Source organism: Phoenix dactylifera, chromosome 3, assembly GCF_009389715.1.
Source record: "Phoenix dactylifera cultivar Barhee BC4 chromosome 3, palm_55x_up_171113_PBpolish2nd_filt_p, whole genome shotgun sequence".
Taxonomy (NCBI): Eukaryota; Viridiplantae; Streptophyta; class Magnoliopsida; order Arecales; family Arecaceae; genus Phoenix; species Phoenix dactylifera.
In genome coordinates, this window is record NC_052394.1 from 14,687,540 (window position 1) to 14,712,686 (window position 25,147).

A 25,147-nucleotide genomic window follows, 5' to 3' on the forward strand; every position below is an offset into this window, starting at 1 on the left:
TGATATGAAGGATATGGGTGAAGCTTCATATGTCATCGGCATTGAGGTTCATAGAGATAGATCTAAGGAAAAAGTTTGTCTATCTCAAAAAGCCTACATTAAGAAAATGTTGGAGAGATTTGGTATGGAAAATTCCAAACCAAGTCCAGTGCCTATTACTAAAGGTGAAAAGTTGAGCCAATCACAATCTCCGAGGAATGAAATTGAAAGGGAGCATATGAAAGCTTTTCCATATGCTTCACTCGTTGGGACTTTAATGTATGCTCAAGTCTGTACCAGACCTGATATAGCATATGTTGTGGGATTACTGGGGAGATTTCAAGCTAATCCAGGAATGGAACATTGGAGAGCTGCAAAGAAAGTATTGAGATATCTTCAAAGAACTCAAGATTATATGCTCACATACAACAAATCCGATCTCTTGGAGATAGTTGGATACTCAGACTCAGACTTTGCGGGATGTCCAGATAGTAGAAAATCAACATCAGGTTATATCTTTCTATTAGCTGGTGGTGCAGTCTCGTGGAAGAGTTCGAAGCAAAAGATGACAGCTGCTTCAACAATGGAGGCTGAGTTATTAGCATGCTATGATGCAGTTACACAGGCTATTTGGTTGAGGAACTTTATCACGGGCCTACAGATCGTGGACACTATTTCAAAGCCCATAACATTATATTGTGATAATTTAGCAGCAGTTTCCTCAATAAAGAATAACAAGATATCCAATGGAAATAAGCACATGGAGGTGAAATATCTTGTTATAAAGGAAAAATGTGAAGACCATAAAGTTTCAGTTCAATACATCAATACTGTGCTTATGTTGGCAGATCCTTTGACCAAAGCAATAACCCCGGGATTGCATAAGGAGCATGTCAGTCAAATGGGTCTTTTCTGTATAAATTAATTGATGTATTATTGTGCACATTTTAGATGGTTGTAAATCACATATATTGTATTTTCTGCTTTAATGAATTCACATGGTTTATGCATACTATGGTAGCAGCAATTGTGACCAAAGAATGAATTTTATGAGAAGTTCATTCATAAGGGTTTGGTTATGATGGTTTAGTAATATAGTGATCATGGAAGGTTATACGCCGATCAAATAGGTGTTATTTGCGCCATGGTTCGTATTATTATTCTCAAAGTAGTCAAACATACAGTTTGCCCGACTTGATATCAGAATAAAAGGAATACGCGTATAAAGATTATAAAATTCAAGTGCTAAAGATATTTTACTTGTCAATATGGTCCAAGTGGGAGAATATTGGGATCCCGTCAAGTTGTGGCCCACATTGACAAATGGCGTCAATATGGTCCAAGTGGGAGAATGTTGGATCCTATTTAATTAAACCCTGATCCTGTTTAATTAGAACCCACATCTTGACAAGTGTCCCTTGAATTTCGTAAATCTTGATAATCACAAGGGCATTAAGGTAATTGCATGGCAGTGAAAGGTTGCCTTGATGGGGGGTGACTCTTCACGGGTGTAACTAATCACGGCGTTTGGTCCCTGGAGAGGGCTATAAATAGCCTGTCAGACCCCTTCTCTAAAACATGCATTAAGAGCTCTCTCTCCAGAAGATTACTCGCTAATCTTTGTTCAGATCAGCGCCGATCACATCAAATTTAGCATCCGTCTATAGACTTCGTAGGCGCAACGTCAATGATATGGATCCCAACGCTTGCTGATTATGCTGATCAAACCCCTGGATGAGCGGTACGTTTCAACCAATTAAACTATAAGCCCCTACGGATCTCTACATGCAATTCCTTCGGGAAGAGCGGACAGAAAGAGGAGACCTTTGCTCTATCTGCTTCTTCCTCTTCCCGGGGCCCCCGGAGGGGTTCTTTGGCAAGCCCTACTAAGACTTGCACCGTGGTAACTCCGAGAACCACACTTCTCACTTACTCAATCACACCTCCTTTCATCACCCGGAATCCTATCGCTTCTGACCAGGCGGATATTCCTTAGAAGGAGGTGACCTGCACCAAGGCCAATGAGGAACCTCACAGGCATAGCCTCTCACTAAACAGACCTTTCTGAGCAGCCCTCTGCTGCAAGTGCTTGTTGGACCCCCACCCCCGTTTCCCGAGAGGGGGCCGGGCTGTGTTTCCCCAGCGGCCACCCAGTGGCGGCAGAAAACGAACTCGGGTGGGCTCCGCGCGATCGATCGAGTCGAGCTAGGGTTGGCATTTCGAATCTTCCAGTAAGTACAGTGGACTCAACAGGGTTCACGAATCTGATCAACTATTTACATTCAGTTGGAAGAGATCCCAGACTTCATAGGGAGATAGAACAAAGGCCCTCGGAAGAGCCTGAAGTAGAGAAAGCTAAAAATAACAGAATACCTGCCAAAAGCTTCACCTCGGTAAAACCTTTGGAATACAGATCGTCGAGCCGCCGACAACTCCCCAGGTTCACTAAAAGAGGGGTACTCCGCGAAAGACTATTGAGTGACCTGTCGAGCTGATCCGACACCAAGTGGGCCGCACTTCTGAGGACGCGCATGTGTGCGCGAATAAGTAAATCCCCCTGAGGGGGACGAGGCCACAGGCCGAAGGGGGGTAACGACCAATTCCCAGGTGACAGGTCCATTTATGGACCGGATATCCCCCCGAGGGGGCAGGGGGGTTCTATTTAATGATATATGATATATCACTTTCGAATAAAACAGGTATTTCATGATTGATGATGTATATTTATATGTATATATCAATTTATTTGAGCTGTGCGAGATGGCGGACATAAGAATTCATGATTTTTATCCTCATTTCGATATTATTTATTTGCTAATCTCTATCTACAATTTTTTTTATTTATATTGATGTTTCGGGGCTAATCTCTATCTATAATTTTTTTATTTATATTGATGTTTTGGGGTTTCTTCCTAGGCCGTTAACTGTTGTATTTTTCGAAGCCACAGGATGTGCTTAGTCTCAGATAGTTTGAAAACGGTGACCAATCAAATGAGTAGTTAGCACATCTCTAATACCAAATCAACAATGGAACCATGTAGCTGAATAATTTTTATTATTTACTTCATATGAAACTTGGCTAGATATAATAATTTGTAAAACTACTTATTGAATGATTTGCAAATGTATTTGCCTTAAGCAACCGTCTTAGTCGTCTAAAGGTTGGGCCGACCCTGTCCATTCGGAGTCTCCTCCACTCCTTGGCAATCCCCCAATCTTGCTCGCCTGGAAGATTTCTAATTTTCACGTACAACCTCCCTCATGCTATCTCATGAGCGGGAGGCCAGCATCGACATTAGACCTTACTGTGGGACTCGTTTGTAGAACAGAGAGTATAAATATTGGGCATCATAAACAAACTTGTCCAAGATTATCAAGATTCAACACTATTGAAGAGCAGAATTGATACAATATAGATAATGTTGATTTCCAATCAATTAAATGAAAGAAATAATACATCTTTACAGCATCAAAACTCAATATACAAAGTAGGATGCATCAATTACACCCACAACGCACCAAATCAAACTTGAATCACGAACAACATATGTGTCTATTGTCCAACTCCAGTCACTCGATGAGGAACTTGTGAGCCCACAGTCGGCATGGGAAAGCGGCACAAAGGGCAGAGGTGGCTCTTCTCCAACCATTTGCTGAGGCACGTCCGATGGAACTCGTGGGAGCATGGCATCGCCGTGACCTCCACCCCAGCCTCCAAATCCTCCAGGCAAATGACGCATGCCGATGCCGACTCATCTTCTTGAAAGCTTCTCGTCTCCAGCGCGTTGACCGAAGACTTCGACGCTGGAACGCCGCCGAACTCCCCTCGGCCGCCTGCACTCTCCTCCGAAGGAATCATCAAGAACTCGTTCGCCGGCTCATCAGCCTCTCCAAAGCCCCCGTCGGAAGAAAGAATCAAGGATTCGTCCACCAACTCGGCGCCCCGGTAGAAGATCGACCACGGAAACCGATCGACCATGCGGATTCTAATGCCGACGTCCATCAAGAACCCACTACGGCCTTCAAGAACTGCGGCTCTGGCGGCATGCAAGGCGAACGAAGATATCTGGCGACTCCAGAACTCGACGTCGTGGTGATAGGGATGGCTGACGAAGGAGAGCATGTACCCCACTTGGGCCTGCCGGAGCTGGTGGCAGAAGAGGCGAGGGAGGGGGAAGAGGAACCCAAAGACATCCACTCGGTTCTGGACTGGCAAGATTTGGCTCCCATGGTGGACGCGGGACCTCGAGACTTGGATCCGTACTTCCACCATGCGCTCTCCTATAGCTTGGCCTCCACCTTGGGAGAAGAAGGAGAAGGCCCTCAGGTTCAACGTTGTGTTGCCGTTCGACCACTCCATGGCCATGGGTGTGCGCGAGAGAGAGACAGAGAGAGCCTATGGCAGTGGGGATCAATGTTCTGAGGGTTGAGGAAGAACGGTGTCCTATTTATCATTGGTTCAGCAACGTCCTAAAAGAATTAGGATTCGGGGAGGGAGAGGCGTTCAAATTCTGGGTAACGGTAAGATAGACTCGGTAGGATAGGCTTCGGAGTTCTAATAGCTTTTGGATACGAAAACAGAGGATAAACAATGCCTCTTATCCTTGGATTATTCTGGTGAAATCTCGGCCGGTGGTGAGGCTTATGATCAAAGAAGGGAAGGGAAAAAGATCCAACGGCCTTACCTTGGTTCCGACGAGGGCTCGGCCGCAATCTTCAGCGAGCACAGTGAGCCTGATTCACGGTTTTCCAATAGGGGAAGAGAGCGAAAAGCGCGGTAGGCTACTAGTGAGGAAGAACTGGGGTTGGGGCCTTTAAATAGGAATAGAGGCTAGGCTTTCTTAGCCTCCGGCAAAGTTGGAGGAGGAGGAGGAGGAGGACTAATCCTCCTTCCTTTGTGTTCGAGCAGGGCTTGCCCTGTTTGGACAATGGGATTGGACCATCGGGCCTTCTATTTAGTGCCGGGTCGGGCCAAGAGGCTGGCCCATATATTCAACGTGAGGTTGGGCTTCACAGACACCCACACCTCCTTCCCCTCACCAACGTGCACATAACCATTTCCACCTCGACTACATTGGCTGGTGGTTCTACGATGCTTCAAACAATGAAGGTTATTTGAGAGGGGGGAAGGTGTATGACAATCAGGTTGATGAGAAGATGTTTTTCACATCTGGAAGCCGTTGGTGACCATTAGGATTTCTCATTCTATAGTAATGCGCATTACCATGACAAAAGTGAGGTATTTGGAATTGAAGTTTATTTTGATCCGTAAAACTGTTATATTAAACAATTAATTTGGTATAAATTTAATACATGTGTGTGTGTGTGTGTGTGTGTGTATGGCTTAATGTAATAACTTTAACGAACTATAAGTTAATAAGAGGATAGAAAGAATATAAATATAGGACACCGTAAACAATTCTGTCGGAGATAATCAAAATTCGACACTATTGAAGAGCAGAATAGACACAGTACAGATAATGTTGAGAATTAATACATCTTTACATCATCAAAACTCAACCAAAGGCTAATAGGCGAAGTAGGATCGATCAATTAGACCGCAATGTATCAAATCTAACATGAATCACTAAAACCTACGCAAACACAACATATGAGCAACTCATGCGTCCTCATTTGGCATGGGGAAGCGGCACAAAGGGCAGAAGTGGCTCTGCTCCAATCACTTGCTGAGGCACGTGCGATGGAACTCATGAACGGAATAGGTCCTCCACCACCTCCTCGTAGCAAAGGATTGAAATATGTTGTTGTCAAAGTCATAGAATACTGATCAGGATGTGACTTAAGTTTCAAAAACAGCAAACCAAACAGCAAAAATACAGCTGGAATGAACAGCTGGAAAACAATTGTCCTTCGATCTCTCCGAGCAGATATTGCCCTTTTTATGAAAAGAGCCTTGTAATGTTCCCAAAATGTAGACCTCGTAACCAAACCACAGCTCCAAAACTTAACTGTAACAAATGCTATGAAACTACAAACTGTGGAAAATATTAATCTGCAGGCGCTTCCCAGAGTATAACAAATCCATATGAAGAACATTTGAACCTAAAAGGTAGCTTTGAGTTTGTTGGTTTTATCAGTGTACCGTGGGAAGCTTCAGAAACCACTGTATCAGATCCAGTATGAGATGCATAATATACACTTTTATCATTTTCATCAAAGTTCTGCCCTGAAACTCTCAAGAACACCTCTTCCAAGGTTGTGACAGAGATACCATAACTCTCAATGCCAAAATTTCCCTCACTGTAACTGGAGTGACATTTTTCAGAGCTTAGATGTGGTCGTCTTATGCAACTGTCAATTTCTCGAAACATGTTCTCAAAGGAAGAAGATGATGTAAGAGGAAGTCTGAAGGAAATTTCTGTACCTACCTAAAGAAGCAGAAAATGAAATGCAAAAAGTTTCAGCAATAAAGAATAATTGAATGAACAACAGAAAAATAGGAGCAAGAAAATAGTAGGTTAACTTTAGTAAAAGTGGTTATCCAGGCTTTACAAGATAAAATGAACAACAAGCCTGCAATGAAAGCCAGATTATTAAAAAGATTAAAAACTATCTAAAACCATATTCCCCACATAGATCATTGAAATAAACATGATTTAGATGCAAGGACAGCAAAGTTGCTTTAGTACTCGTGGAATTAATTTCATGTCAAGTAAATAAATTGACCATAAATGTAAAACCTTGGTTATCTTTTTCCTTGCATTTCATGTCTTTATCTACACCTAGGTCAGCGAAGTGTGTGCTTTTCTCTAACCCAAAAAAAAGATGCAGATAATCTTGTCTTCAACTTCAAATCATTCATCATGCCTTACAGGTTATTCTTCTTGATCATTGCAGGTGCAATAAATGAAACCTCAATAACTGAAATCAGAAGAAAATGAAACAGAAGAAAGGAAGGTTTGTGAGGAAAACAAAGAATGGCGCCTTGCTACATACTGACCTAAAAATAATCCCTTTATTAGTATCAATTAGCACAACTGCTGAAGTAATGGAAATATAATTAAAAATCTCCTTTAGTGATAGGCCTTATTTAATTACATTTTGCAAACTATGGTGCCCAAATACATCTCACATGACATACGATATTGGAGCTCTTTTGAGCACCTAGTTCAACTGTTGCAAGCATCATGGAATATTATTGGAGCATTTGATATACTTAATGACTAAGACATAGTCCAGCAAAAGAGATACTTTGATCTCCTAGTATTAAATGAGAGGAGTCATAACTCATGTATCTCTCCTTTCCTTTTATTTGGTTGTTATTTGAAAAACTTTGGATGTAGCAGAACTGCAGATTGATTAAGAATGCTTTTTGAAATCATGTTTGAAAGTCTTGAGTCAATGGTCTATCTGGAAAGATGAACTGTGATTCTGTGAAGAATTTGGAGTTATTTTGTTTCAAAGAAACATCTTGGCCAGGTTTGGTCTCTTTCATCCCTCTAACTAGTCCCTTTGCTCCTCATCTTTTCCTTCTTTGGTTCCTTTCTTTCGGTTTTTTAAATTATCATATTGTTAGAAGATTTAAATCGAATTAGGGAATTTATTTTAGTATAAGGAGTCCAGATCCAATGGGAATTGGCTACCTCATGCTTCCTATTTTTCTCGTCCTCGGTGGCTTTGGAAATTGTGACTGTCTTTTCTATATTGATTTTCCTTATTCTTGTAGGACAATTATCCATGGAGTCAATGTATTTATAGTGCCTAAAGAACATATATTCAATTGATCGATTTAATAAAATTGACCTAAACTCTAAATGTTTTTGAAGGTTTCAAACTGTCTAAAGTAAATATCCCATCTTTTACCTCTTTCTCATTTTCTGTTTCATCTGTTTCTGCTCAAAATACAATTGATAAGGGCTTTGGGTGTGGTCATCTTGACATCAAGTGTCCTTAGTGCATAACCGTCACATGCAATCAAAATGAAAAGTTTAAATCATAGACCTCAATTTGTATGCCATGGTTACAGGAGTTCTTCTTAACAAGCCAACTATCAAACCAGAGTTGCAAAGGAGGGTTGAGTTTGAAGCCAACTGGACAGGGAGATTGCTCAAAAGCTTGATCAGGTTAACAAGTTCCCTCTATCAACTCTTCAGGCCACAATAACTTAAGACTTCAAGCAACTTCAGAAGGACTGACAGGAACCAGCTTCAACATTAGTTATTATTGCTTAAGAGCCTATCAAACACATAATAGAGGATATGCAGGACCAATGCCTTTATGCAGAGGATGCTAAAGGTAAAAGGTTGTCATGACCAATGGTGCTTCATCAAGATGAATAACTGCAACCAGAGAGGTTTTCTTGTTTTCATCAAGTTATTATTATTAAGAAAATGAATGCATCAAGTGGTATAACAGGGTTTCAGTCTTTTCATGTGATGCCTCAACGAGAAGAATTTGTTTGAAGAATCCTTTTCTATTTGGTTCCATTGTTGTTAAAATCTTACAATTCATGATCCAGATCTTACGATCTGGACCAAAATGCCCCTAGATGATCCGATCCCATCCTTGGATCAGGATCAATGTAGGAACACAAGATTTAGATCCATATGACGTACTATATGATCCTCTTTGGATCAGAGGATCTAACTTGATTATGTTAATTAAAATCAAGGATGGATCAGTTTTCAGTAATTAACATAACTTTGGGGCTCTCAAACTATTTGCCAACAATAACTCTTGGGTGGTAAAATTAGAAAGTCTATTATTGAAGCTCATAGAGTTGATAAAAAAAAAAGATTTTTTTTGTATTTTTACAGCCACACATTAAAGTCTCGTCCTTGTTTTTCTAAAACATTCTATGTAAAACTATTGTTAAATTGATTGATAATATATAAATTTCTTGAATAACCAAACAAAGTATTGTTCCATAAGACATGCTATGCGCCTATATTAGTCGAAACTAGACTTTTTGAAATGTAAGGCTTTCTATTCACCATTCATCTATTTACAGTTGACTCATATCTCATATTTCCTTATATTTAAAAAAAAATCTGAAAGAAATCAAAAATCTCTTAGGAGTTATGATCCCATCTAATCTAGCCCCCTTTAGGGTTTATCACTCAACCCCAATCTTGATAACAATGTTTGCGCCCTTCAATCATGAGTGTTAAAGGTGAGCTTGCAAATATCAGTCACAACTATTTGGCGTGTTAAAGTTATTTTAAGCAGTTCGCAGATAGTGTTCACAATTGATTAGAAAAAACCACTTGTCAAAACGTTTATAAAGGGGTGTCACTTAGATATTTATTATGAACAAGGTCCGCTGTACCGGTACCGGTTGGCGTACCGATAGTGGCTCGGACCGGTACGTACCGGTCCCGTACCGGTACGGCAGTTGTACCGGTCAGTTTTTCAATGACAAGCTCCCAGTACCGAATCCCACGCTGATCCGGTACCAGTCCCTATCCGGACCGGTTCGCATCGGCCCGTGGCCGGTACGGGCCGGTACGGCATATCCTAGTTGTGAGTTTTATTTTCATGAAGAGTGATCCTCAAACATTACTTTGCAAACAACAGAACACAATCGAAATTCATATTTCATATTTTTGCTGCAGTTGATTCCAGATATCAGCAGTGGCATTTTGAGGTTCCCTACGGTGTCCGCTGTCACTATTTCTGACCAACTCTCCTTGAAAAAGAGAACTGAATTACTTAATTAAGTATTTTAAAGTATCAGTGCAGCTTCAGACTCAATATTTGGATTTTGAATATCCTCTAAAGCTCCAGAGCATGTCCGAAAAACATATAACATTCTGTTACACTTCAAGTGGCAATAAACCATGCAAAACAACTGCAGCATTATGATAAAGAATATGCAGTTGTTTCAAGTCATCAACTAGGCAAAAGATAATGCATGAACCAGTCAAATTAGAGAAAGTTGTAGTACTGCAAGGATGCTGTCATTTAATTGATATTTTAGTTTCATAAGAGCATGTACATAGTGATCCGTATTTCTGTTCACAACACATACAGTGAAACATGGATAATTCTAAAGCATACTAGGAACAAATTTTTTACATTCTAAAATAAATATGTGGCCACAACAAGAGCAATCCAAATAAAAGAAATAAATCATTGATACTCTATGAATCATGGAAAGTTGGAAACAACAGTTTCAATCAAGATGCTCCTAATGTCCATAGTTATTTCGTAAAAGCAAGAAGAAGATCGGCAAGAGATATCTGCTAAAGACCAAAAACAAATCAGTGAAAGAGAAGTACATCAGATAAGCATGTAGCAGTTGGAACATGACGATGAACAATGTCCGCAGCCACAGAGACACCATGTGCAGCCTAAATAGAATATTATGAATATTAGATAGTAAACAAGAGTTAAATTTACATTAAAAAACTGAAAGATAAGCTAAGAAACAAACCTTCACCATTGTAAGGGTGTAACCAACCCCGTATTTATGCTTTAAGTAAAGGGAGCTGCCAAGAAAAAGAAATTATATAGCTAAGAAGGTAGTTAAAGGCACAAACCCAAAAAAATGTTGTGTAGAATATAAGGAGCTTGGTAATTGCTATGTATTAAAATTTCTGAATGTTATTGCTTGCATTACCTCTTGAAAGTAAGATTTGACCTAGATCCTTGTTCACATAAGGTGGTACACCCACCAAATTACAGAATAAAGACATTAACTACATTCAACACACGGATAAGAGTAAGTTGGAAGGTCACAACCAAGATAAAGATAGACCATGGAAATCAGTATCACTGGGTAACTCAATATAGGCTCTATATGGTGGGAAGGCAAAACTATGGGACAGTTGAGAGAATTAGACCTTTCATGCTGAATGGATCACAATGTTGAGAAATAAAGAAGTGGACAATACATGGTAAGTAAAATATGATAAGGATGCTAAGGAGAAGATGTAGTTCAGATACTAAAGTTAAAATTAGAGTCCAATGGATAAGTTAAAGTAAATTGGGTTAAGAATAAGATTTTGGGATGTGTATTACTATGATGGTCTGGTCATATACAATGGAGGAAGCAAACATTGGTGCATACTGCATAGGATGACACATCATCGACAAAACAAACAGGAGTAACTCAAAGACTACTTAGATCGTGGTGGTCCACAACAATGTGAAGATGCTTTGCCTACAATAGGATCAGGCTCTCAGTATAAATGAATGGAAGAAGAGGAACCTCAGTCTAAACCCCAAGAAACAAGGTCCCAGCATACTAAGTGTGCAGTCATGCTAGTAACTTTGTGCAGGCAAACCAGAAAAATAACAGAATATCTATTATAGAGTACATTAAGTATGTCTTAGTGAGTTCACTTTTTCTTTAGCCTAACTATTCTATATCCATTAATCTCTCTTTGATCTCAAGCATAAAGAGGTGAATGAATAGACAGCGGATGTAGATATTTAGGATGCACTATATTGTAATAACTCAGGGTACAACCAAGAACATCCTCATCAAAGCCATCCATTAGTTCTTCTTCCTTAGCCTTGCACAAAATCTCCAGCAAAACCATCTGCTTCTGACCATCTCCATTTTAATTTTTTTCCAAGATTCTAGGTATCTACCAAACTGGTTGAATATAATACCTCAACACTATCTTCTTTAAAGGAAAAGCTTAGTAGTTCTTGATAAAGTTGTTGACAGTAACTTACTACATAATCTTTCAGTAAGAATTTGAGTACCCATTGACAGATACAAAATTACAAATATCTGGCAGAGATATAGTAAGTTCCATATAATGTGGATCAGCAATCTTTTGAGGTTTTTCAACTATCAAAACAAAAGGAATCATGATGAAATTGAACCTAGATGCAACTGTCAGATGTCTATTTGAGAATAAAAACATATATAAAAAAAACTTCCCCATAAGTCAATATTCCATGAATTTATTTACCGAAAGGCCAAAAAAAAATCGATTATATAATAATTAGAATATTAGATGAAGAGCATATCTTATTACAATTATATAAATATATATGCTGATTAAACATCAAAAGTTTGAACAGGTGAGACCTTCCACAGCATCTCAAATGACCATTTGCCATGATAGCTATTCGATCACCTAGAACGTTGGCTTCATCCATGGAATGTGTTGTCAATGATATTATCCTTCCCTTCTTGATCTTCTTTATCAACTGCCATGTTGAACGCATTGAGTATGGATCCATACCACTGGTTGGTTTATCAAGGATGATAACCTGTGAATTGAGAACAAATTTTACATTTATGAAGTAACATGAAGAACAATATGGAAAGCAATTATTTTATCTTTACCGCACCTTGCTATTTCCAATAAGAGCAATACCAAGGGATAATTTCCTCTTCATTCCCCCAGAAAGTGCACCTACAATTGTGTCAACTTTGTCTGCCAAACCCACCTGATCTCAATCCAATTAGTGACGAAAACATATAGGTTTGTTTCATAAAATTTCATAATGTCATGGTTGATTAATTATAACCATTATTCTTTTTCCACAATACCAATGCATGGAAATTGAATATTGTTTGTTAAGCGTGAGTACATTAGTTGTTTCCCGGTTGGTAACCTGAAAAGGCAATAGACTAAAGAAATGAAAAGGATGGAAAATTATGAAGTACCGATTAATACCTTCAGTTCATGTTATGATGCTCGTTTCTTGACTTATGTATATTTGGACATGTATGACAATAACTATACTCTTGACAATCAACAAGCACATAACTACTAACAGCTAATAGTCTTTTTTCCTTATCGTGACAACACTCTCGAAGTAGTGCGAACATTGACTGGAGAGATATGCATGGTAGGAGGCAACTCCCTTGCTGGAGATGTTAGCCATATAAAGACTTTAAGAATCATAACAACCAATAATGTCTTAATCTCTCTAAACTGAAGTTTGTTATAAAGAGTGTTTGGCTGATGCTTGAAAAGAAGGAATTGGAAATTTTTATTGGAATTAGTAGACCCAAGAAAAGGACATGCAGAAATTTGGGCATTCAAACTAAGAGGTGTGGAATCAACTATATATTAGCTCCAATTTTTTTTTTCATAAATCACTGTTTGATTTTGAACAGTGGATCATTCAACAAACAATTGAAGCAAGTACACCAGGAAATCAAGCATTTGTCGAGATACAAGTTAGTTTATTGTAAAAGAACTTATAGAATCATCCGAGCAGTCAGTTTTAGCATGTGCAGAACTAGAAGAAGTACTGACAGGGATCAAGAATAAAAAAAAAATGTATACAAAAGCATCTCCCAGGTAGTTTACACATTAAGACCCACGTAACTCTTCATGCAAGATCCACTGCCAAGACATACTTATAAGCAATTTGAGGAACAGGTTAAAATAATTAATTAATTCAATGTACAATAACAGTAACTTTTTTTTACCTTTTTCAATGGATAAATAGTAATTTTCCTAGAAACTCGGGATAAGTGTTAGATATATGATATCTTAGCAAGGATGAACGCTCTCGGTTTCTTTCTAAAGTTCTAGTAAATTTAACCTTTTACTTTTTTTCTTCAAAGATTTATAAGAAAAGGAACATGACCAAGGACTTTGCCGCTATTTATAAAGCTACGGAGGAGCCTGGGATGAACCTATATATCTCTTGCAAGATAGGCATCTCTTCCATGGAAATTATCACTTGATTTTCAAAATAACACTCCCGGCAGGGGCGATAGAGCCGTCTAATTTGGCATGAATTTAATATATATTAATCACTTCAATGAATTATAAGTAAATAATAGAACTGAAAGAGTATAAATATTGGGCATCATAAACAAACCTGTCTAAGATTATCAAAATTCAACACTATTGAAGAGCAGAATAGACACAGTATAGATAATGTTGATTTCCAATCAATTAAATGAGAAAAATAATACATCTTTACAGTATCAAAACTCAATATACAAAGCAGGATGCATCAATTACACCCACAACGCACCAAATCAAACATGAATCATGAACAACATACGTGTCTATTGTCCAACTCCAGTCACTCGATGAGGAACTCGTGAGCCCACAGTCGGCATGGGAAAGCGGCACAAAGGGCAGAGGTGGCTCTTCTCCAACCATTTGCCGAGGCACGTCCGATGGAACTCGTGGGAGCATGGCATCACCGTGACCCCCACCCCAACCTCCAAATCCTCACCAAAAGAAAGGACTCTTAACATAGATTATGAGAGGAGTTCTCAGTTAAAGAGAAGAAATTTAAGGGAAGAAAATCTATTATTTTTGCAAATACTAAACATGACAGATAGGTATAGTAATGCATGGCATGCTTACTGAACCTTCCCACTACATTGCAAGTTTATATTCTTTTTATATTTTTAAAGTCATTATGTGCATGAAGAATATCACATGGAAGACCAATCCACATTTACATAAGACTCCAAGCGTTACTCTTATAAAATGTGTGGTGATCTGTCCCAATGTTTTTCTCAAAAAAAAAAGAGAAGGAATCCAAGTGTTTCACAATATAAACAAAACTAGAGATCAATAGGAGGTAATTAGTTAGCAGAGCATTTATATTTCTCTTTCCATGCATCATTTGCTGGGGCCACAACCAAAACCTCCATAGAAGCCAGAGATTACAGCAGAGAAAGCAGGATACCTGATCCCAAGCTGGAGATTGAGCATGAGGTCATAATTCTTGTGCCCCTTGGAGATAGTCTCCCCCTGCTTCTTCACCTCCGGTGGCGGCCACTTTATTGGCAACCACCTCCCCGTTCCCGTCGACTCCGTTTCCTCCAGGCTAAGCCCTCCCATGAAGTCATTAGCCCCGTCGCTGGACGCCCCTCTCCCCCTGGCCACACTACCTTCCTCTGCATCACAATTGTAATCCCCATCCGCCTCCCAACTGCCGGCAGCGCCGATGATGCTATTGTTGTGCCCATTAGTCCTCTTGGGCGTCTCACCGGTCCCGGCCGTGTCGGCCGACGCCCGCCTTCTCGGCCGGCCGTCGTTCGACTTGGACTGCCTCCATACGGCCTGCTTCTGTAGGAAATTCTCCTCCATTCCCAACCAGTTCGGCGTCTTCTGCGACGGGAGAATCGACACCGTCTCGCCCGGGCAAACCTTGCAATCGCCGAGGTCGGCCGCAAACGCAGCATGAGGATCCCGAGCCGTCGGCGAAGTGGCGGCGGGCGACGGGTAGTAAACGCCCTTCTGCTGGATGCCGTCGTTCTCCTCACTCCAGTACCCAACGTAGAGGCTGCCGTCGGCCCAGCGGAAGCTTCCGTTGCCTTTCGGGAAGCCGTCCTCCCACCCGCCGTCGTAGCGGTTGCCGTTGACCCAGACGAGGGTGCCGCGGCCGTGGATGACGCCGGCGCGCCACTCGCCGACGTACTCGTTGCCATTCTTCCAAGTATAGCGACCGTGGCCGTCCTGGAGGCCGGAGCGCCACTCGCCGTCGTAGTAGTCGCCGTTGGCGTAGGACTTCTTGCCCTGGCCGTGCTTCAGATTCATGGACCAGGAGCCGCGGTAGGTGTCCCCAAGGGAGCCGGTGTAGGTGCCGAAGCCATCCATGAAGCCGGACTTGAACTCGCCTTCGTAGGTGGCGCCGGAGGGCCAGCTGAACTTGCCTTTCCCCATGGTCTTGCCGTGGCGCCATTCGCCTTCGTACATGCAGCCGTCGGTCCATAGGTACTTGCCGGTGCCGTGGGGGAGGTTGTTGTGCCACTGGCCGGTGTAGAAGTCCCCGTTGGGGAGGAGGCGCTCGGCGTGGTGGAGGGTGGGGTCATCGAGATCATCGGCGTCGTCGACGTCGGCGGCGGTGGGGGAGGCCGACACGGGGGGGAGGACGAGGCTGCGCCGCCGCGCCGACGGCTGATGCTTCTGGTGCGTCCTCCGGACGGTGGACTCCCACGCCTTGATGCGTTGGATATCTTTGAACATTCTACTCTCCCTTCTTTTCTTCCTCCGCTTCCGGCTTAACGGTGCAATTTTTTAACGTCTTTCTTTCACCAACACCAATGCTCGGTGTATCATTTCTGAGAGCCCGGCAAATGGGGAGGAGGAGAATGCGGATCGATATATCCAGGTACTTTAGATTTGGTGTTCTTCTTTTGGATCCTGTCGTTTGCTTTGTTTTTGTTCGAGATGTTGTTTTCTCCAGATGGAGATTGCAACGAGGGAGGAAGGGGATTCTGATGAGTCCCCATCTTTTTCGGGCTGGGTTCCGGATGGGGCTCCGACGAAGGATGGGAAACCCAACACCTGGAGGGAGGAACAACGGAGACATCCCCTTCTTTCTAGCCCCAGGCCTCTTCCTCCTCCTCCTCCTCCTCCTCCTCCTCTTCTTACACAAATACGAGGCGTTATTCTCTTCTTATTTTAGGGATAATGGGTGTGGAGTTGTGGACAGCGGGGCACAGAGTCGTAGCGTTCGCTGAGAACAACGAGGCTTCATAGGTTTAAATTATATAACGGGCATCTTGAGAATCCCAGATGTCTCTTGATACTCGGGATGCCGGGGAATTGCCTGGTCCACCGTGGAAATAGAGGCCGGGCCCACCAAAAAGCTGAAATGAGAGATGAATTCCATAATCCAAATTCCCATGAAGAAAGAACGATGGCAGTGTCCACTCATAATTAAAATAGCCGGTGACAAAATAGCTAGCCAAAAATTATAATTTAATTTTTTTTAATCCGGCAAACTAAAAATTTAAATTCATTTAAATCTAATCATAAGCATTACAATTCATCCGTCGCTAGCCTCAATTGATCCATGCTGCAATGTGCCCTACTCTATATAGGTTATGGATCGGATCCATTTTTATACTATTTGTCACGACTCAAGACAATATCCAAAATAGCTGGTTGGAAAGTATTATTTAGATTTTTTGATCCTATATAAGTACCTAAAATTTATTTAGCAAATAATCGACGTAGGATTAAACATACACCCGTATGGATCCTTACACCGATACCGAAATTCTTCACTACCATTTTCCTAATAAAGCTTCGTCGGAATCGACCATCTATGTCAAGGACGGTGATAATGTATATGTAAAGTTATTTGCATGTTAACTTGTTATTATACCTATGATACAAGTATAGATTTAGATATATATCACGTTGTCGTGTGCAAAATGCCAACTCCCCGGCAGGAAGAGGCAGGGATTCAGGCCAAAAGATTAAATAATCTTTGCCAATTAAGAAATTACTGTGAGTGCATCCAAACAAAGAGTGCCTAACTTTCCATGCGCACTTAAAGAGATGAACCGCCATGAGCATATTTGCCGTGACTAGTCCAAAAAAACAAGAATGTTAACCGTTGTCGAACTTGGATTAACGAGAAATAGAAGATAACATATATAAAATCACTATTGAATAAAAAATTCTATTTAATGATATATGATATATCACTTTCGAATAAAACAGGTATTTCATGATTGATGATGCATATTTATATGTATATATCAATTTATTTGAGCTGTGCGAGATGGCGGACATAAGAATTCATGATTTTTATCCTCATTTCCATATTATTTATTTGCTAATCTCTATCTATAATTTTTGTATTTATATTGATGTTTTGGGGTTTCTTCCTAGGCCGTTAACTGTTGTATTTTTCGAAGCCACAGGATGTGCTTAGTCTCAGATAGTCTGAAAACGGTGACCAATCAAATGAGTAGTTAGCACATCTCTAATACCAAATAAACAATGGAACCATGTAGCTGAATAATTTTTATTATTTACTTCATATGAAACTTGGCTAGATATAATAATTTGTAAAACTACTTATTGAATGATTTGCAAATGTATTTGCCTTAAGCAACCGTCTTAGTCGTCTAAAGGTTGGGCCGGCCCTGTCCATTCGGAGTCTCCTCCGCTCCTTGGCAATCCCCCAATCTTGCTCGCCTGGAAGATTTCTAATTTTCATGTATAACCTCCCTCATGCTATCTCATGAGCGGGAGGCCAGCATCGACATTAGACCTTACTGTGGGACTCGTTTGTAGAACAGAGAGTATAAATATTGGGCATCATAAACAAACTTGTCCAAGATTATCAAAATTCAACACTATTGAAGAGCAGAATTGATACAATATAGATAATGTTGATATCCAATCAATTAAATGAAAGAAATAATACATCTTTACGGCATCAAAACTCAATATACAAAGTAGGATGCATCAATTACACCCACAACGCACCAAATCAAACATGAATCACGAACAACATATGTGTCTATTGTCCAACTCCAGTCACTCGATGAGGAACTTGTGAGCCCACAGTCGGCATGGGAAAGCGGCACAAAGGGCAGAGGTGGCTCTTCTCCAACCATTTGCTGAGGCACGTCCGATGGAACTCGTGGGAGCATGGCATCGCCGTGACCTCCACCCCAGCCTCCAAATCCTCCAGGCAAATGACGCATGCCGATGCCGACTCATGTTCTTGAAAGCTTCTCGTCTCCAGCGCGTTGATCGAAGACTTCGACGCTGGAACGCCGCCGAACTCCCCTCGGCCGCCTGCACTCTCCTCCGAAGGAATCATCAAGATCTCGTTCGCCGGCTCATCATCCTCTCCAAAGCCCCCGTCGGAAGAAATAATCAAGGATTCGTCCATCAACTCGGCGCCCCGGTAGAAGATCGACCACGGAAACCGATCGACCATGCGGATTCTAATGCCGACGTCCATCAAGAACCCACTACGGCCTTCAAGAACTGCGGCTCTGGCGGCATGCAAGGCGAACGAAGATATCTGGCGACTCCAGAACTCGACGTCGTGGTGATAGGGATGGCTGACGAAGGAGAGCATGTACCCCACTTGGGCCTGCCGGAGCTGGTGGCAGAAGAGGCGAGGGAGGGGGAAGAGGAACCCAAAGACATCCACTCGGTTCTGGACTGGCAAGATTTGGCTCCCATGGTGGACGCGGGACCTCGAGACTTGGATCCGTACTTCCACCATGCGCTCTCCTATAGCTTGGCCTCCACCTTGGGAGAAGAAGGAGAAGGCCCTCAGGTTCAACGTTGTGTTGCCGTTCGACCACTCCATGGCCATGGGTGTGCGTGAGAGAGAGACAGAGAGAGCGTATGGCAGTGGGGATCAATGTTCTGAGGGTTGAGGAAGAACGGTGTCCTATTTATCGTTGGTTCAGCAACGTCCTAAAAGAATTAGGATTCGGGGAGGGAGAGGCGTTCAAATTCTGGGTAACGGTAAGATAGACTCGGTAGGATAGGCTTCGGAGTTCTAATAGCTTTTGGATACGAAAACAGAGGATAAACAATGCCTCTTATCCTTGGATTATTCTGGTGAAATCTCGGCCGGTGGTGAGGCTTATGATCAAAGAAGGGAAGGGAAAAAGATCCAACGGCCTTACCTTGGTTCCGACGAGGGCTCGGCCGCAATCTTCAGCGAGCACAGTGAGCCTGATTCACGGTTTTCCAATAGGGGAAGAGAGCGAAAAGCGCGGTAGGCTACTAGTGAGGAAGAACTGGGGTTGGGGCCTTTAAATAGGAATAGAGGCTAGGCTTTCTTAGCCTCCGGCAAAGTTGGAGGAGGAGGAGGAGGAGGACTAATCCTCCTTCCTTTGTGTTCGAGCAGGGCTTGCCCTGTTTGGACAATGGGATTGGACCATCGGGCCTTCTATTTAGTGCCGGGTCGGGCCAAGAGGCTGGCCCATATATTCAACGTGAGGTTGGGCTTCACAGACACCCACACCTCCTTCCCCTCACCAACGTGCACATAACCATTTCCACCTCGACTACATTGGCTGGTGGTTCTACGATGCTTCAAACAATGAAGGTTATTTGAGAGGGGGGAAGGTGTATGACAATCAGGTTGATGAGAAGATGTTTTTCACAGCTGGAAGCCGTTGGTGACCATTAGGATTTCTCATTCTATAGTAATGCGCATTACCATGACAAAAGTGAGGTATTTGGAATTGAAGTTTATTTTGATCCGTAAAACTGTTATATTAAACAATTATTTGGTATAAATTTAATACATATGTGTGTGTGTGTGTGTGTGTGTATGGCTCAATGTAATAACTTTAACGAACTATAAGTTAATAAGAGGATAGAAAGAATATAAATATAGGACACCGTAAACAATTCTGTTGGAGATAATCAAAATTCGACACTATTGTAGAGCAGAATAGACACAGTAGGATCGATCAATTAGACCGCAATGTATCAAATCTAACATGAATCACTAGAACCTACGCAAACACAACATATGAGCAACTCATGCGTCCTCATTTGGCATGGGGAAGCGGCACAAAGGGCAGAAGTGGCTCTGCTCCAATCACTTGCTGAGGCACGTGCGATGGAACTCATGAACGGAATAGGTCCTCCACCACCTCCTCGTAGCAAAGGATTGAAATATGTTGTTGTCAAAGTCATAGAATACTGATCAGGATGTGACTTAAGTTTCAAAAACAGCAAACCAAACAGCAAAAATACAGCTGGAAAACAATTGTCCTTCGATCTCTCCGAGCAGATATTGCCCTTTTTATGAAAAGAGCCTTGTAATGTTCCCAAAATGTAGACCTCGTAACCAAACCACAGCTCCAAAACTTAACTGTAACAAATGCTATGAAACTACAAACTGTGGAAAATATTAATCTGCAGGCGCTTCCCAGAGTATAACAAATCCATATGAAGAACATTTGAACCTAAAAGGTAGTTTTGAGTTTGTTGGTTTTATCAGTGTACCGTGGGAAGCTTCAGAAACCACTGTATCAGATCCAGTATGAGATGCATAATATACACTTGTTACGGGGGAACTCAGCCACCATGCCCCACGTGACCGGCACGCGCGCCCAAGAAGACTACAGCTGCCCCTTGATCCAATAACCCGACCCCGAGTCGGATATCTTCGGCTTCGCAGCCCGACCCCGAGTCGGCTGCCCCTTGATCCAGTAACCCGACCCCGAGTCGGATATCTTCGGCTTCGCAGCCCGACCCCGAGTCGGCTGCCCCTTGATCCAGCAGTCCGACCCCGAGTCGGATATCTTCGGCTTCGCAGCCCGACCCCGAGTTGGCTGCCCCTTGATCCAGCAGTCCGACCCCGAGTCGGCAATCTCTCGACAACGACAGGCTGTTCCCCTGAAGCACGCCGCAACCCACTGCTCCACTACTCCCTGCAACGGTCATATCCGGCGCTGCTCCACGATCTCCTGTAACAGCCGTACAAAGCGGAGCTCCACTACGCCCTGTCATGGCCGTACCCAGCGCTACCCCACGACGCCCTGTAACGGCCATGTCAGTGGCAACTCCATCGTGCCACACGATGACCAACCCCCCAGAAGGACCCCCCAGCCTGGTATATATGCGGCTGGGGGGAGAAGGGGGGGTAAGCAAGAACTTCCAGTGCATTCTCTTACTTGCTACTATTATCTCTCCTTCTCCTCCAATCTCCTCTGACTTGATCGTCGGAGGGCCCCCACTACCCCAGTGGTGGTGCGAGGCTTGCTTGCAGGTTTCCCGGTGGAAGGTGGAGCGCAATCAACACCAACCAAGACAACTCAGACGGAATTCCGTTCACACCGCTGTGCCAATCGTTCTCGATTTGGACCACCAGCAACAGTTGGCGCTAGAGGAAGGGCCCGAATCTCAGAGCGATCGTAATGGCACGGCGAGGTGGTCGTGGAGCTTCCAATGCCTCCGGTCGCGGGGCCTCTCGCGCCTTCGGCCGGGAGGCCGCTGCGTCTCCAACACATTCTCAGCAACACTCCACCGTTCCACCCCCCATTCAGATGGTCGAAGCCGCTCAGTTCGACCAGTTAGCCCAGCAGGTTCGCACCCTCGCGGAGGCAGTGCAGAACCTGCAGGGTGTGATGTCTCGGGCGCCGCAGCGGGCCCAGGAGCCGCTGCTCCCTGAGCGCTCACCTGTCCTCCTCAACCCGCGCTCCTTCCTCTCCCATGGGGAGGAGCGCCGGCGCGAGGAAGATTCTCGAGCACGGTCCATTCTGCCGGAACCTTCCCATCGGAGCTGCGCGGGGTACGAGAGGCGGGCCCGGGCAAGTTCCCAGACCCCCCAGTCCTCAAGGAACCCGCGCTCCAGTCGGTCCCCCTCTCGGTGCTCCTTGTCTCCCACCCATCGGTCGCGTTCCCTGGACCGGCGGGTGGACGATCTCCACCGACAACTCCAGGTCCTGAAGGGCCACTCCAAAGATCCCTTCGCCGACTTGGAGATCTCCTCCCAGCCGGCGCTTGCCTCGAGGATCCTGCGGACCCCGAATCCGCCGGGGTTTAAAATGCCGGCGATCGAGCCCTATGACGGGGCGGCGGACCCGCGGGATCACGTCGAGAGTTTCAGGACCCTTATGCTCCTCCACGGAGCATCAGATCCTCTCCTCTGCAAGGCCTTCCCGGCGACCCTCCGTGGCCCGGCAAGGGCGTGGTTCGCCGGCTTGGAGGCTAACTCAATCCAGTCCTTCGACCAGTTTACTCGCCTCTTCATCACCCATTTCGCCGTCAGTAGCCGGCGGCGACTGGTCTCCGACTCCCTCTTCGATATCCGGCAAAACGAGGGAGAAAGCTTGCGGGATTATCTTACCCGCTTCAACAAGGCTACGCTGGAAGTCCGGAACCTGAGCCAGGAGGTGGCTCTTTCAGCCCTAAAGCATGGCTTCCGAAAGGGCAGACTCACCTTCTCCCTGGACAAACGCCTGCCGCGGAGCTTCCCGGAGCTGTTGTCCCGGACGAACCAGTATACGGACGCCGAGGAGGCGGCCGCCCACCGGAGCAAGGAGGCCGCCGAGATCCCTCCAAAGCTCGGGAAGAAAAGGCGAAAAGAGGCACGCCAGAGGAGGAGCCCGACGCCTCAACGTCGGCGCAGAAGCCTGTCGCCAGCGAGGAACCACGGCGCCCTACGCCCTCGTTCTCCGCCCCGATGTTTCAACCGGTACACTCCTCTCCTGACTCTCCGGGCCCAGATCCTCATGGAAATCAAGGGGCGGGAGGACCTCCCGGTCCCGAGACAGATGAAGAAGATCCCTGGGAGGAGGCCCTCTCGGGCGTACTGTGAGTACCACCGGGACCACGGCCACGACACCGAAGACTGCTTCCAGCTTCGGGACGAGATCGAGGCTCTCATCCGCCGAGGGCGTCTCGGTCGATATGTGAACGACCGACGTCCCCCCGCAGACTCGCGTCCGGCCGACCCGGCCCCTCCGGAGCCTCGGGAGCAGAATCGACCCGTCGCGGGCGTGATCCATACTATCACTGGGGGCTGCCCCCGGCCCGAGAGGAACGCAGGGGGCTCGACTGAAGCATCAGGGGCAGCCGTCGCAAAGAGGCAGAGGGTCGGTAATGTAATCACTTTTTGTGATGAAGATGTAAAGGGGGTTCAGACCCCCCACGATGACGCCATGGTGATCTCCCTCACTATGGCAAACTATGATGTAAGGCGTGTTCTTGTGGATAGTGGAAGCTCAGCTGATATTTTGTTTTACGAGGCCTTCCAAAAGATGAGCTTGTCCAGACAATTGTTGCACAAAACATCCACCCCCCTCATAGGATTCACTGGTGACGCTGTCTCGGCCGAAGGTGTCGTTGAGCTGCCTGTGACTGCGGGCGTTGCACCCGCAGAAGCCACGGTGCGGCTCGGGTTCTTGGTCGTCCGTGTTCCCTCGGCCTACAACGCTATCCTCGGACGACCCGGACTGAACGCCCTTCGCGCGGTGGTCTCTACGTACCACTTGCTCATGCGGTTCCCCACGGCGGCCGGGATTGGAGAGGTCCGAGGTGACCAACCGACCGCAAGGCAATGTTTCCTAGCAACTCTCAAAGGGAAGAAGCCCGTAGAAGCCTTAAGCGTCGAGTCCCTCGACGTCAGAGACGAGGTGGCCTTGCGGCACGGGGAGCCGGCCGAAGGTGTGATCGAAGTTCCCCTCGAGGAAGGTCGCCCGGACCGGACGGTCCGGGTCGGCACCAATCTCGACCCGGGAGCTCGGGCTCGGTTGGTGGAATTCCTCCGAGCCAACGCCGATGTATTTGCCTGGTCGGCGGCCGATGTACCTGGGATCGACCCGGAGGTCATTTCTCACGCCCTCAATGTCGACCCAACCCACCGACCAGTAAAGCAGAAGAAGAGACACTGTGCCCCGGATCGGATCCGAATGGTCGACCAGGAGGTAGACAAGCTCTTGGAGGCAGGATTCATAAGGGAGGTCAGCTACCCCGAATGGCTGGCAAATGTCGTACTTGTCCGGAAGGCGAGCGGAAAGTGGAGGATGTGCGTCGACTACACCGACCTGAACAAGGCATGCCCCAAGGATAGCTTTCCGCTTCCGCGGATAGACCAACTGGTCGACGCGACTTCCGGATATCAGCTGCTGTCTTTCATGGACGCCTTCTCCGGCTACAACCAGATAATGATGGCTCCACAGGACGAGGAGAAAACTGCCTTTATAACAGACCGGGGGCTGTACTGTTACAAGGTAATGCCCTTCGGTCTGAAGAATGCTGGCGCCACTTACCAGCGCCTCGTCAACAAAATCTTCAAAGAACAAATCGGCCGGAACATGGAGGTGTACGTGGACGATATGCTGGTGAAGAGCCGCCATGCAGACCAGCACACCGCGGATCTGGAGGAGACTTTCGCCACCTTGCGGAAGTTTCACATGAAGCTGAACCCAGCGAAGTGCGCCTTTGGCGCTTCGGCCGGGAGGTTCCTCGGTTTCATTGTCAACCAGCGGGGGATCGAAGCCAATCCGGACAAAATCAAGGCCATCCAAGATATGTCCCCTCCGACCAAAGTGAAGGAGGTTCAGGAGCTCGCTGGGAGGGTCGCCGCGCTCGGACGATTTGTGGCAAAATCGGCCGAACGCTGCCAACCTTTCTTCAAGGTGTTGAAACGCCCGAAAGACTTCCTCTGGACGGCCGAATGTCAAGCAGCATTCGACCAGCTCAAGGAATACTTGGCGTCTCCTCCCCTGCTGTCCAAGCCGCAAGAAGGGGAGATGCTCTACCTCTATCTGGCGGTCTCCCCAACCGCAGTCAGTGCGGTACTGGTTCGGAAAGAGGCAAAGCTCCAGAAGCCTGTGTACTACATCAGCCGGGTCCTACGGGATGCCGAGACGCGGTATACGAAGGCTGAAAAGATCGCCTTCGCGCTGCTGACCGCGACCAGGAGGCTTCGCCCCTACTTCCAGGCCCATTCTGTCACCCTCTTGACCGATCAACCGCTGCGGCAGATCCTCAGCAATCCTGAGAATGCGGGACGGCTGGTGAAGTGG

At 45.0% G+C, this 25,147-nt stretch overlaps 3 protein-coding genes across 3 annotated transcripts in view; all 3 read right to left on the bottom strand.

Moving 5' to 3' along the window:
* Positions 1-5,406: 5,406 nt before the first annotated feature.
* LOC120110248 (ABC transporter A family member 1-like) lies at positions 5,407-12,636 on the bottom strand. Its single transcript, XM_039124693.1, has 5 exons — positions 12,253-12,636; positions 11,987-12,171; positions 10,376-10,430; positions 10,221-10,292; positions 5,407-6,368 (listed from the first exon to the last, which is right to left on the bottom strand). The coding sequence occupies exons 1-5, from the start codon at positions 12,298-12,300 to the stop codon at positions 5,988-5,990; spliced, it is 741 nt and encodes a 246-aa protein (XP_038980621.1). The 5' UTR covers positions 12,301-12,636; the 3' UTR covers positions 5,407-5,987.
* A 1,160-nt stretch (positions 12,637-13,796) lies between these two features.
* LOC120110247 (phosphatidylinositol 4-phosphate 5-kinase 6-like) lies at positions 13,797-16,224 on the bottom strand. Its single transcript, XM_039124692.1, has 2 exons — positions 14,572-16,224; positions 13,797-14,123 (listed from the first exon to the last, which is right to left on the bottom strand). The coding sequence occupies exons 1-2, from the start codon at positions 15,852-15,854 to the stop codon at positions 13,937-13,939; spliced, it is 1,470 nt and encodes a 489-aa protein (XP_038980620.1). The 5' UTR covers positions 15,855-16,224; the 3' UTR covers positions 13,797-13,936.
* Positions 16,225-20,077: 3,853 nt separating this feature from the next.
* LOC120110109 (ABC transporter A family member 1-like) overlaps positions 20,078-25,147 on the bottom strand; it is a 32,003-nt gene continuing 26,933 nt past the window's right edge. The window contains exon 6 of the mRNA XM_039124046.1: positions 20,078-20,122. Within this exon, the coding sequence (XP_038979974.1) occupies positions 20,078-20,122 (45 nt within the window). The remainder of the gene's footprint in view (positions 20,123-25,147) is intronic.